We start from the raw sequence: 15,058 nt of genomic DNA, 5'->3' as shown, positions 1-15,058 counted from the left end.
AATATTTGCCATTATCAACAACCTCTGATTTAGGATGTCTACAACCCAAAAGAGGAAAGTGATATTTTATGAGAGTAAAACCCATAAAAACTCAGTGAGGTGATAGAATATATACATTTGTATTATTCTTTGTCAAGTTTGATTTACTACTATCACTTTTATAACATTTGATATTTTCAAGTATTTTACAAAGTCATTTGATCTTCATACAGTCTGTAAAATGGGTAAGACATTAAGATTCTCCTTTTGCAGACAAGGACTCATACACATTAAGTGATGTGCCGAAATGATGAGCCAAACTGGTCACTGACAGTCCAGCATCTTGACTCCTAGGCTTTTATTCTCCTTCCAGCATTCCCGAATAAACTTCTAAGAAGCTGTCTACAATTGTCTTTACCTTCTCTTACAGCAGGGAGACCACTAAAAGATTAAGTGGTCATCCTGGAGATACAAAACAGTCAATGAAGAGACACCAATTTCAAGTCTGGAATCCCACTCAGTTTGATACGACATTTCTCAACACTTAACCAGTAATAGAAAATATGAAGACAAAACACCTTTTTGGTATAAAATACAATGAGCGACATGGTAGGAAAGAGGTAATATACTATCTTTTGCAAGTGCAGGTACATTTCTACATTGACTCTTTGTTGCCCACACAGTGGAGGGTGGTAGATTTGCAGGAGAAAGAAGGTGACCCCTTGCTCTAAGCCCCACATTCACAGAAAACACACCAGCCCCTTTCCTTCATCTCACAGACTTCCTGGTTGGCCTATTCTTTTTCATGGAAACTTTATAGATTTTACCAGATGAAATCTAACAGAAACTTAGCCTATACAGAGCCTCACTGCCTTTCTTTATGAAGCAGCATCCCAGCAATTTCAAGTGCCCCAGTGGCTTAAAGAAAATAAAAATTATGTTTGGTTGTAAGGCAACTTAGCATAGACTTGAAACCAGATTGCACTGGTTTGAATTCCAGTTCTACTGCCAACCTGGGGAATCTTGGTCAAATCACTTAGCCTCTGAGTCTCAGTTTCCTCAATGGTGAGAAAAACAGTGTCTACCTTGTATGAATGCTGTGAGGGCTGAAAGAGTAACTACGTGTGAGGTGCACACCACAGTGCCTGACACATGGTGAGCACTGTCAAAGTGTTAGCTATTATTAATATCTTTATCATATTACTAATCTCTTCATTGTGGGAATCAGGAGCTGTTTTGTGGAAAAAGGTGGTATTTGAAGTAGGCTTTTAAAGAGAAGAAAGATTTCAACTTGCAATAATTAAGAAGAGGAGAGGGAAAGCAAAAAAGAAATGGAGGATACAGAGTGTTTACAATCTGCTGGAACACAAGGCATAGGTAAGAAAGAAATAAGAAAGAAAGAAAAGGAAGGGAAGGAAACGGGGAAGGGGGAAGGGGGAAGGGAGCCTGGAAAATTGTTAGGCTGGCCAATTCCATGCTAAGAGCTTTCTTGTAAAATCCCCTATAACCATAAAGCATTATTCTCACTGAGGAATTTACCACATAGTTTCTCAAGTGACCTTTTTGTGTTCTTAATCATGACTGTACTTCTACCAGGTGCAGTGTGAAGTCATTTATCTTGAAAAGTATTTTTAAAGAAACAGATGGATAAGTTCACAATGTGAAAATATTTGTATCTTTAAATAAGACTAACCAATACATGCTATAAAGGCTCCAGATAAATCTCATGACCTTACATTTGGAGATGGCTCTGTTTTTTCATACTGTGTCTCTTCTTTTCCATTTTCACCAGATTGTGTGATATGGTATGATCTGCCTTCAATGAAAGTAATGTAGTCTTTGTAAGAGCAAAGTGGGCCTGCCAGGATCCCCATGAAGTTACAGTTGTAACTCAAATACTCCAGTAAGCTTGGCATGCGCCTGCAATGAAAAGACATGCAACCAGTGAGATGCAGCATAAGCTTCAGAACATCTGATAGAATAACGATCCACCTCACTGCTCTCCATTTCCAAAGTAAAACAAGCTTTCATTTTCATTTGCACCCATACAATAAGAATTTTAAGGATCAGAACATAGTCATGCTCAAAAGTATGTCTGAATAAGAGTTTCTATACAGATCCTTATGAACAAATATGAAGGTTTCAACTTAGATTTCTCACGATGAGACAAATCAAAGATGGACGCACTATCTGCAAAGTGCTGTCTCCTCCTAGGCAATCATTTGCTCTTCTAACAAACACGTGCTGTGCACTGTGTGCCCTACCTGCTGCAGGGCCTGGATACGGCAGTAAACAAAAGAGAGGACAATCCTGCATCCACAGAGCTTGCATACTGGTTGCAGAAAACAATAATAAAATTTATAAAACATATTTTCAGAAGTGCTAAGTGTTACAAAAAGAAGGAACTCTTTTATTCTATTAAGAAGTCAGAGAAGGCCTCTCTGGTAAGGTGACAGTTGAGCAGAGACCGGGAAGAAGTGAGAGGAGTTGTGTGGATGTTGGTGACAAGGGTTCCAGGCAGAGGGAATGATGCGTGAAGACCCCTGAGCTGGGCACGGCTGGCAGCAAGGCAGCCATGGGGCTGGAGCAGAGTGGACCCAGGGGAAGAGGTGGGAGCAGGGAAGACAGCTGAGGTGAGATCAGACGGGGCTTGCCTTACAAGCCATGGCAGGAACTTCAGATTTTATTCTGACTGAAATGAAAAAACACAGCAGGGGTTTAAAAGATCTGTCTCAATGCGTCACTCCAGCCCATGTGTGGGGCTCCTGCGGTCTCCAGGCAGGAGGTGACAATGGCTGGAGGAGGGGGCAGATGCTCTGCACATATCCTGGCAGTGGAGCCTGAAGGCTGCGGAGGGATTGGCTGTGAGGTGGAGGAGAAAAGGGAGTCAAGTCAATTCCACTCCTCAGAGGTCTGTCCAAATGATACATGGTACCTATGGGTAACAGTGAAAATGGGTAGTTAACACAGGAGACTATTTAGACTATTTATGTTACCATATAAATGAATAAGGAGTGTATTTTAAAAAAACAGCTGCATTAAGAAAGCCTACTGTCCACTGTTAATGATAAACCATCACAAAGAAAGCACAACTGCACCTGTGGACAGCAGGCAGGCTTCTTGAACATGTTACAGTCCATGCTCCTCTCTGAATATGATAAGCTCTCTCCTTAAAAAATACAAACACTCTTGTGGACAAGAGAGGTTGAGAGAATACCCTCATAAACAGTTTTTTAAAGAGCTAGGTCTTGTTATGTTGCCCAGGCTGGACTCAAACTCCTGAGCTCAAGCAATCCTTCTGCCTTGGCCTCCTGAGTAGCTGGGATGACAAGCACACACCACCTTGCCTAGCTTAGCATATATTATTTTTCTTTGATAAATTAAATAGAACAAAATAGTGATTCCTGTCCATCTGATACTATCTGGGTTACCACTCAGCCCAAACTACTTTTCTAACTTTTCCAGAATTATTTTTCCACTTTTAAAAATGTCTTGAACCTTAAGTATTTTCTTTTTAGGGCTTGAAACTGATGACAGAAAATGTTTCTGGCAGATTTTCTCTTTCAGTTCTTTCTATTTAATGATGAAACAGCATGCTTTCTCACTGTATCAAAGACCAGGGTAAGTACCCTGCAGTCACAAGGTTACAAAAGAACTCCTTGTACTCTAGCAGCAGAGCTCCATTCTCAATACCAATTATTTTAACACCAAGTCAAACTATGTATCACCGTTAGCAAGGACAGGAGATAGTTCTAAACCATGAAACTGGCTTAAGTAATTTTTGGCTCAACTGTCATATCAAACAACAAGTCATTTTAGGTACCGAAGTAAGTAACTGTATTTATTTATAAAATGAGAACTTAAGTCTAATTGTAATGTATAATATCAAACAAAACACTCATTCATTCATTCCATTGATATTTGATATCAACTATGTGTTGTCTCAAGCTTGGGCTTCTCATGTACAGAATTATTGACACTTTGGACCCATGATTCTCTGTTGTGGGGTCCTCCTGTGCAGTGCAGGGTGTCTAGCAGCACCCCCTAGGTGCTACCCACCAGATGCCAGTAGCACCTCCCGCCTCAGCAGTAACAACCAAAAATGTCTAGACATTGTCAGCTGACTCTTGGAGGCGAAATCACTCCAAATAATGACCACGGTTTGGATGATGGGGACAATAAATGAGACAAAGTTCCTGTCCTCAGTGACAGGGGCAGGGAGAGGGACAATTAAAACAAATGTCTTGTATAACATCCTACTATGAGGAAAACAAAGCGGAGCAAAGGGAGGGAAAGTGATGGCAGGAAGGGAGGGGTATTTTTGATAGAGTGAGCTGCACAGTTAAGAATGAATTGAGTGAGGAAGCGTGGCCGAGCTCTGGGCTCTTGCTGGGCCTTACAATGCTGTGGTCAGGGGTCTGTAATTCTATTCTAAATTATAGGGGAAGCCACTGGAGGATTTTCATCAGGGGACAGGAATAATATAATCCAATGCACATTAAAAGCTTCCCTGGCTGCTAGCTGAAAAGTAGGCTGCACAGGGCATGGGAGAAAATAGGGAAGCCAGGAAGGAAAGCTACCACAGCAGACCAAGCAGAAAATGAGGGTTTGTACTGGGATGTGACGGGTGGAAGCGGTGAAAATCAGTCAGATTAGAGATTAATTTTAAAGGAAGGGCTAACTTGACTTGCTGGTGAAATGGATTTGCTGTAAGAAAATGGAAGTCCCCCCAAGCCACCAGTGATAATGGTACTGTTATTAGCTAACTGGGTGATAATGGTGGAAGAACAGATGCGGGAGGAGGAAGGAGGAGGGAGACAAATCAGAAGTTCTGTTTTGAACATGTTCTGTTCGAGCTGCCTGTCACTATCCATACAAAGACCTTGAAATGGCAGTTGGATAAATGAGGCCGGAGCCGAGGGGAGTGGATTGGGTGGGAATATAAATTAAGGAGCCTTCAAACACGAAGATGGCCTTTCAAGCCAATGGATGTGACCACCTGGAGAAAACGAAGTCCAGGGCTGAGGCCAGGCTAGTGGTAAGGCAGAAGCAGGGGCAGAGGATGCAGCAGAAGAGACAGAGAGAAAGAGCCAGTGAAGGAGGAGAAAAATTGAAAGAAGGGAGTGTCCTGGAAGGAAGTGAAGAAGGTATTTCAGAAGAGTGGCCAACTGGCCAATGCTGCGAGGTTCAGCATCATGCAAACAGGCTGACAATGAAATCGGCCAAGATTGAGGGCAATCTTGAAAGAATGAGTTCAGACCAAGAGTGGGCACAAAAACCTGAATGCAGGGGGCTGAGGGGAGAATGAGGGGAGACACTGAATGTCGACAAAGTCTTCAAGAAGTGCTCCTCTAAAGGAGCATGCAGTAACGGGGTGATGGCCAGACGGGAATGAGAGGTGTCATGAGCTTGTTCTGTTCAGGTGGTGGGGATGGCCCAACAGAGAGGGAGAAATCAGTGAGTGAACAGGCAGGAGTAACTGACGCAGCTAAATCCTTGAGAAGGAAGTGAACTCCGTGCAGCAGTGAGAAGCTGGCCTTCGATTAGATGATGGACAGCTAGTACTTGACACCAGGAAAGAAAGCAGAGCACTGTGTTATAGATTCAGGCAGCATGGGAGATTTGGTGGTTGCAGAATCAAAGTAGGATTGCTTTTTTTTCTCTCCAAAAAATAAAATTTTGCTACCAACATGAGTATGGGGGACGGCGTGTTAGAAGTCTGGGAGGAAGGAGACTATATCATCTTAGAAGAGTGTGGGCAAGTGAGTGGACTGAGGAAATGCAGTACTACTGGCGATACTAAGGATCCTAATTTTAAATTGGGGTAATAAATTCAAAATGAGTCCAGTCAGCAAGACAGTGTTTTTCCACTCAGCATTCTTCCCCTGTTCAGGTAGGTGAAGAGGTGGGGTTACCCAGGTCTGGGGATTTGCTCTCGATGTGAGAGGCACAGGGGAAATGGCAGCTGAGTGTCTGTAAATGAGTAGCTACTGGGATGGCGCAAGGCTCCTAAAGATCAAAGAACCAAGACCAAATCAACCTCTCGTCAGGAAAGCTACTCAAGTGTCTATTTATTGATACATAAAGATTGACTATAGGGGATATCAGAATAGAACATTTTTAAAGACAGGAAAATACAAAAAGACCCCCAAGACATGCTACCTGGGATGAAAGATGAATACTTAGTGTAGTTCTAAATAATATCACAAACAATCTCATTCTTCTAGCAGCTATGCACTTATTCATTCTAGATTTGGAAACAAGGTAATCTGTGGGAAATTTTTCTTTAAGTATAATGAGTATTCCATCTCAAATTATATTAGTTGAGATAGACACTGTGAAATTAAGCCATTCCTTAGATTAGTCATCAGAGTGCCTTTAATAAATGAAGCTTATCCCAGAATGAATTCCTCAAATAATAATGAGAATTATCTGACTGGTTCTTTATTATTTCAAAATATGGCATCGATGTGCTATATTAATGTATTATATCTTAGCCCAGTACCTGCCATCAAGTTATTGGCCTGTAAATGGTAGCTGCTATTATTACCAGTAATTACTACATGGCAGACATGAAGACAATACTATCCTCCTGTCTTCAAGGAACTCAGAGTCTCATAGGGATGAAAACTTTAGCAGCTAACCTCGTGGCCCATAGGAGGCGCAAATGTACAATCACAGAGGCAGGGTGCTACAGGAGCCCTAGAAGGGATGCCCAGCCCTGCCCAGCAGGCTTTGGCAGGAGGGAAGTGCATGGAGGGAGTGAGGCTTGATTTTCAGAAGTAAGTACCTCTAGAAGGACTAGTCAGCCTCAGCCACAGAAGGAACGTGGGTCCTAGGCAGGGGCGCAGGAAGCATGGCAGAATAGGATGCAAAGGCACGTACCTTACAGCTAAATCCCTCTGTGAGGAAGTCAGTTCTTCATCCTTCCGAAACATCCCTGAGAAACAAAAATAGGTACTCATCAATTAAGATTTCTCCCCAAAATGGCATTTTTGCCCATGCACACTTTCATTACTTTCCTCATTTGAAATTCATGCTATTATATTCCTAATTTTGATATAATGACTGTTCCTTTCCTTCTCATGGCAACACAGCCTCGATCGTGTGAAAAGTCTCTATAAAATAACACATGGTTGGGTATCTGACTCCACTCTAAGGGGAGTTATAATTAAAGAATTCCCAAATGCTGGCACTTTAAAAATTATAATGTTATTATCCTTAATCGTAAATGCTATGACTTTTCGAAAAGGGGCATTACAATTTTTCTATTATGGGATGACTTAAATGACTACACATGAGTACTATAAACTAGAAGATCAACCTAAAGCAAAGAGCAATTTCCTTACTCCTCCATGACTCCAATGCATGAAAACCAAACTCAAATACATCATCTTCATCCATCTATTTACATTTCTCTTCAAAGAGGAGGATATATTATTTAAGATTACACATCAATTTACTAGATCCATATGCTTTAAAAATATATACCTCAAATCCAATTTAAAGACCAAAGGGGAATGAAATTAAAAAGCAAATAGCAACATTAATATTAATAAATTAATAAATTAATATTAGTAAAGTAGTAATATTCCCCCAAAGAACCAAAGCTAAAGCAATTAAAAAACAGTGAAATAAATAGACAAAACTAAAAACATGAAAAGACAAATCGTAGAATACATGTAGCCAACTAACGTGAAATGTTAATTTCACGATTAATAATGTTTTCATTATAAATCATTACATGTACATTAAAAGAGCAAGATGCCATTTTCACCTATTATAAGTATGCAGAAATTTTAAAGGGCTCTTACTCATATAATACAATCTAAATTATGTAAAACACACATTTTATGTATTTTATATGTATATAAAACAAAGATGAGAAGAAAATAATTACTGTCTTAAAATGCCTCAGGAACTATTCTATGCACTGAGGAAAGAGCAGAGGAAAAACAAACTCCCTGCTTTTATAGCACTTATATTCTAGTAGGGAGACAGAAGATAAACAAATAAATGAGGTACCAAGAGGAACTCACATCATCTTGCTGTAAACCAGTATAGCAAACACTTTAGAAATCTTTCTACCCTCTATTCCTAAAACTCTAGCCCTAAGGAAATAACTGAAGGTGTGATTCAAGATTTATGACAAGGATCATCACAACTTTATACATAATAGCAGAAAAAAAGTAACAACCTATATATGCAACAATTGGGGAATGGGAATATATTACACATTCCACTTTTGACAATTATGTAAAAAGAAAACCATGCCTCATAAGATGATAAAGGAAATATTAATAAAAAAGAAGGGGCCAGGCGCAGAGTGGCTCACGCTTGTAATCCCAGTACTTTGGGAGGCCAAGGTGGGTGGATCACCTGAGGCCAGGAGTTTGAGACCAGCCTGGCCAACATGGTGAAACCTTGTCTTTACTAAAAAAAAAAAAAAGAAAAAAAAAATTAGTTGGGTGTGGCGGCGGGCGCCTATAATCCCAACTACTCAGGAGGCTGAGGCAGGAGAATCACTTGAATCTGGGAAGTGGAGGTTTCAGTGAGCCAAGACTCAGTCAAAAAAAAAAAAAAAAAAAAAAGTCTGGCTCTGAGAAATGTTGGGGGAGGGACATGGAAGATTATTTTTTCTTCGTATTTCCAATTTGTATTTTTCAAATTTTCCTCAATGATCACATACCTACTTTTTATAATCAGGAGGAAAAAAACACTTAAAAAAAAAAAGATGATCGAAGATTAGAAAACGGTAAAACATTATCAGGATTTAAACCCCAAAAAAGGGTAATTCCTACTTGTGACAATTCTACTTTCTTCCCCCATATCAGATATATGTTGTCCACCTTTTCCTTAAAAAAAAAAAAAAAAAAAAGAGCCATCTTTAGAAATGAGGATAAGTATTCAATTTTTACAAACTCCTTATCCTTTTTTCCCTCATGCTTTTACCAGGCAAGTGACATGTTAATAGCCTTCTTTGTGATTTCAAGCTTTGCCATACATAAACTATGTCATTATATTTAGTCAGCATTTCCAAGTGTTTGGCATAGGGTGGGCCTCTACACCAGTTCAGTCTGCCATGTTGCTCAGAGAAGCGATTACTGCTTTCGAAGTGTAAAGTAACCAAGAAAACTAGACACAGAGCTTAAAGGATAGAGTTGCATAGAACAAACTTGTGTCAAAAGTCTACACGCACAACAAACCCAGCCTTCCTTCTCAGTTCAAAACTTGGGAACTTGCCAAAAGAATCAACAAAAACCAATTAAAGACAAGATATCATTTTTTAAAGCTAGAAGTCTAACCAAGTCCAAGTGAGGCAGTGCAGCAAACAATGGGGTATGACAAGACTTCTGAGCCCTGGCATGACACCACATTGCAGGTGGAGACTGAAAGCCTGCCACTGCTGCTGTGTCTAACAGCTGATACGGGTAGTCCAGTGATTCTACTCTGCTGCTTAGTTACCCTGAACATACCATTTTTTCACTAAATTAATGGAATGGCGTATCTTCCACTGTTTAGTACTTACGTATGAATAGGTAAAAGAAAATGATTGCTTATCATTTTCATGTAAATTCGGAGTCAGGAATCATGGCGATGCCAAACAACCACTGATTATCTCCATGGGTGGCTGCGATAGTGGCACCTTTGGTTTCTGATGGTTCAATGTACATTTTGTTTTATGCACAAAATTATTAAAAATAATGTATAAATTACCTTCAGTCTATGTGTATAAGGTATATATAAAACAAATTAATTCTGTGTTTAGACTTGGGTCCCAAGATATCTCATTACATGTATGCAAATATTCCAAAACCCGAATAAATCCAAAATCGGAAACACTTTTCTCAAGTATTTCATATACGAGATATTCAACCTGTACAAACATTCTGTTAGGTTCAAGTATTCCTATTGTGAGGTGACATCAATGAAGCTGCCAGCAAGACAACCAGCTACACTATCCCTAAAGGCCACAGTACAAGCCAGACTTCATGAGCAAACATGCCAGCAGGTTATTTTAGTCATTCATCCTAAGCCCTCAGCAATCTCATACACGATTCAAAGCCAGAAAGGCAAGCAGGCTCTATTATATGAGGGTGATGAAATGTCTTAAAAACCATGCCTAGAAATACCCAAAGATAAAATAACACCTGCTTCCTGAAGATGCAAATATGAATGATGCCACTGGATTGATAGTTGAGAAACAGACACAGCTGTAGGTAATTTATTTGGTTTCATCTAGGAGTGGTCCTGAACCAGGCTGTGCAGAAACAAGTTAACATAGTTCTGAGAATGCTATCCTTAGAAAGGCCTGCTTATAAGGTGTGCCCACGGCTGGTGTATGAGAACTTGGCTGGTCCACAGTCCCCTACACCGATAGGAAATGTCCCCTATGTCTAGCCTATTTGTGCCAACAATGTGGTTTATTCTGAACACCTGCTTTCCTTCTGGGAGCCTGGAATTTTGGTGTGCGCTAGGCAGCGGGGGCCTATGTGACCAGCCCCCAGTAAAAACTTTGGGTGCTGAGCGTCTAAAGAGCTTCCCTGATGGACACTTCACAGGTGTTGTCACAATCTGTTGCTGGGGGAAATAAGTCCGTTCTCTGTGACTCCCCTGGGAGAGGACTTCTGGAAACTTGTGCCTGGTTTCTTCCAGACTTCATTACAGGCACCTTTGTACTTTATTGACTTTGCTTGGAATCTTTTCACTGTAATAAATGTTAGCCATGAATTCAACTACATGCTCAGTCCTGTGAATCACCAAACTGGGAGTGGTCTTGGGGTCCCCCAATACACAGATAATAAGGCCCTTCTCTGAAAGATTACCTGAGAAAATATGGCTTAGACAGGGTTCAATCTATCCCTTGGGAATAAAGGGGTAGGTGGTATGGGATGTGGTAGACCTGCAGCAAACTGTCTCAGAGGATGTACTGAAGCAAACTGGAAGAGGAACCTAGTTTGAAAAGTTAAAGTGTATGAACTCCTCAAATGCTGCCAAGACTAATCACAATCTAAACTGTTCTAAAGAGATAATTACCATTAAATCCATTTAAAAGAACAGGTTACAAAATGGGGTTTGTTGTTCTTCTGAGTTGAATATATATATTGTCATCAGATACTTCTAGATCTATGGACAAAATTATATCCTTGATCCACGACTTTCCTATATTCTCTTTCCAGTGTCACAGGAGTAATCTGTTACCAGCATACTACAGAAGTTCTAGCACCTGAAGATAATTATAGGCTTTTACCTACAGTGTTTCCTAGTGTAAGTTTTATAACTACAGTCTAGTAACAGGGTCGAGTGAGTTTCACCCACTTCATTGATCACAATGCAAGAACTACAAGACACTGTGCATAAATTACAATCCAAGAAAAAACCCTCCAAGCTGAATCATACTGTTAATTGACAAAGGAGAAAACTGAAGCAGTAAGAAGCTGAACTGGAATCTGAGCGTACATCTGCCCATCCATCAAAACCCACACTCCAACCACATCCTCATGTTCCCTCCTGTATGCAGAATTTTCCCTCAGTGGTGTTTCTTTTTCTGAAGAGCAGAAAGATAGTTGCTGTTTAACCTGCAGACTTGATTAAACAAGTAGCAGAGAGTTTTTAATCCACCTCCTTCCCTCCACCACCCCCTCAAAAAACTAAGTGTTAATTTTGCTTGTTAGTAGCCAGAGGGGACAAGAGGAAAAATTCTCCTCTCTCTCTCTGCACAGTACTGTCAAGGCTGGTTCTCTGACAATAAGAGGGAAAACCTGCCCGGGGAGTGGGCACAGGATGGGTGGAGACACAGTAGGGCTCAAACTCATCTCAAAAGCTCCGCAGGCTACATACAAATGACCATTCTAACAAGGATGCTTCGTTTCTTCAGTCTTCGAAGGAATCAGAGCCCAAATCTCACGACTCAGAGTCCTGTTAGGCCAGGACTAGATGTCCACTCACTGAAGACAGAAATATTTCTAATAAAAATACATGGAAACATGTAATTATGAATGTGTGTATATCAAGGAGAAGAGGTGGGGGAAGGCACATAAATTATAATAAAAATTTAACGAGGAGCTGAAGCAGGAAATAATAAAACCTGATCTAGACCAAATGTCTCTTTCCTTTATATGTCAAATTATCACTACTGTGGGCCATATGACTAAATCACACTATTCTACTGTCACTGCACTGAATTCAAAACGAAGATAAAACACTGAAGGAAAGCAAGCATTTTTCATAATCCTAAGCACAGTTAAGTGTATTTCCCTATCTTACCTCCCTCCATTTCCTTACTCTAATAGCAGAAAGTTATGGCAATATCTCAAGCAAAAGATTATTGGAATTAAATTTTTTCAGCAATAAAAATTAATTTCAGAATTCTTACCATCATGAATTTCGCAAGCCAAACTAGTGATCTTCTGAGTAATGATCATCATTGGGCTGTGACAAGATAAAAAAAATTAGTGTTTTAAAAGAAGAAAGTTAAAACAATACTTATGACATATGAGTTAAGAGTTTATTCTGCTTTTATCACTACAAATCCTGAAATTTTTAACATAAAAAAGACCTCCAAGGGATTTCAGCAATAACTCAGGAGTTATGTATTTGAGGACAGCATAGGCGATGGGGATCTGGACTTTCTCCGAGGCTTCAAAAAAAGAAAAACAAAAGAAAAAGGCTCCACCCCTAAAAGAAATCTCCAGTGACCCAGTGATCTAACCCGGCCTCCTCATCTCACACATTAGAAAACAAGGCCCGGAGGTAAGAAGCACGCAGGCATGAGATGTGGCCCCAGTCTCCTGCTTTCCGCTCAGTACTTTCTTCAACATATCATGGACAGACTCTCAACTCCCTATTCTAAAAACTAGGCACCGAGGAGTTACAGACTCTAAACACAGCCATCTAAGGCACTGAAATCATGATGTATTTTAAAGGAAAAAGGACTTTAAAATCATAAGAAAAAAATGGCATTATTTTCCCATATCTTATAATTACTATAATTGAATGAATAACTTAGAAAGGAAAAAACACATCCACATAAGAAAACCACCAGGATGCATCTTAACCTTTAAAGATGACATTAGCTTACAGACAGTATTAAAAAACAGTTAAGGCTGGGCACGGTGGCTCATGCCTGTAATCTCAGCACTTTGGGAGGCTGAGGCGGGAGAATCGCTTGAGCCCAGGAGTCTGAGACCACCCTGGTCAACACAACAAGACTCCATCTCTATAAAAATAAATAAAATAAAATAAGAATAAACAAAACCACCAGGAAGGCTTTTATCCTTTATTACATTAGCTTACAAACTATATTGAAGAACAATTGACCAGAAGTTATTTAATTTTTTGAAACAATAATATAATAAACCCAGAAAATTGTGTTTTGCCTCAAGGTAGACTGTGCTCTATACACATGCAGAGGAGAACATGTTTCACGGAATCCTGAGGACAGTGTGGCGCACGCAGCATCACCCCATGCACTGCCAAGGAAAGGGGCCAGGAGGGGAGAGGACCCCAGGCTAGGGAGGCTTAGACCCCCGTGGGTCTAGTTCTGACCTGCTCTCTTCCAGCAGTCCACACCGCTCAGTGCAGAAGCTCGAACTGCTGCCTCTCGCAAACAGAGGTGTCTTTCTCACAAGGTCAGCAAACGGCAGCAAGGGTTTGCTTTAAACATTCCTACCACTGGAAATTTGATTCACAGACCTGGGCCCTTGAGAAGCTACAGCTCATTCTCCTCAACTAACGGGAAGGTCTCATCAATGACAAATGTTCTTAAACTGGAAGTGCTTAAGGGAGGAGATTTCTCTTAGGTTCCCTTAAAAAGTCAGTTCTTACATTTACATACTCACTCCTCAGGAAATCATGCTTCAACCAACCTAATGCCCCAGGTGGCTTAGAACACCCGATTGCTATTTCTGCTTTGCAAGATAGATATCCTTCAAGCCCTTGAAAATGATAAAAATGCCCTATAATTTCCATTTCCCTGGGGGAGAGAATCATTTTTCTCACACTGCCTAATTCTTTTCATAGTTTAGCTCACTGGTGAAGAGAATTAACTAATTCTCTTCAGTTCCAAATTCTAATTTCCACATCACCTTAAAACATAGTAACAACTGATAAAATAATTATTACATTTATTTTGTCAATTCAGTGACACAGTAAGCTGTCAGGTATACATAGACAAGATGTTAAAAAAATGCAAATAAGTGTTCTGAGTGTCCTTCTTGTGCCCACTTGGGCCCCTGAACCCACATGCAACTTCTATTCCATCAGGTGCAAAGGACACAGAAACTCTTATGAAAGTAAGCTGCGCTGGGAGGACGGGTGACATGTGGCTGGGAGGACGGGTAAGGTGTGGCTGGGAGTATGTGTGACATGTACCTGAGAGGATGAGTGACGTGTAGCTAGGAGGACAGGTGACATGTAGCTGTATTGCTGGTTCCAAGAATCATGCCTTAACAGAGTGGCAGGGAAGGCAGGAAACAGGCCTGAATACTCCAGCCTCTCTCCAAATGCTGCTCCCTTTACCCAGACTACTCTCCCTCGAAGCATTTTACAAGGATAAGTTACTCCTCCCTCTTCATGAATCAGCTTGAAGAGTCACTTCACACAAGAGGCCCACTGGACAACTCTATCTCAAGTAGCTTCCCCTGTGCCCACAAAAACACACACACACACACACACGCACGCAAATACTCTTCATTTCATCTTAGTCCTTGTTTGTTTCCTTCAAGGTGTTTTCACATTCATAGTTGTTTTCTTTATTAAATCTCAGTGGTTGTTTTAAAATCTCTCCCTTTTTAAGAAAGTCCATGAGGCAAGGAACCTAACAATCTTGTTCACCACTGAATCTCCAGCATGTAGCACAGTGTCTGGCACAAAATATGTGCTAAATTTAACAAAATGTCTTTTTCATCAGGGTCTCACTCTGTCACCCAGGCTGGAGTGCAGTGGTGCAATCTCGGATGACTGAAGCCTTGACCTTCTGGGCTCAAGTGATCCTCCCACCTCAGCCTCCAAAGCAGCTGACACTACAGGTACATGCTACCACACGTGGGTAATTTTTAAATTTTTTGTAGACACGGGG

The 15,058-nt window shown here is 40.5% G+C and overlaps 1 protein-coding gene across 9 annotated transcripts in view; it reads right to left on the bottom strand.

Annotated features, from left to right (window-relative positions):
- Positions 1-15,058, bottom strand: part of MBOAT2 (membrane bound O-acyltransferase domain containing 2) — a 150,919-nt gene that overhangs the window by 22,606 nt on the left and 113,255 nt on the right. For all 9 annotated transcript variants that reach the window (XM_034952578.3, XM_055108269.2, XM_034952575.3 and 6 more), the window contains 3 exons: positions 12,356-12,411; positions 6,865-6,919; positions 1,716-1,899 (listed from right to left, as the gene is read on the bottom strand). In XM_034952578.3, coding sequence (XP_034808469.1) covers positions 1,716-1,899; positions 6,865-6,919; positions 12,356-12,411 — 295 coding nt within the window. The remainder of the gene's footprint in view (positions 1-1,715; positions 1,900-6,864; positions 6,920-12,355; positions 12,412-15,058) is intronic.

This window comes from Pan paniscus, chromosome 12 (genome assembly GCF_029289425.2).
Source record: "Pan paniscus chromosome 12, NHGRI_mPanPan1-v2.0_pri, whole genome shotgun sequence".
Taxonomy (NCBI): domain Eukaryota; kingdom Metazoa; phylum Chordata; class Mammalia; order Primates; family Hominidae; genus Pan; species Pan paniscus.
This window is presented reverse-complemented; position numbering and strand designations above follow the sequence as displayed.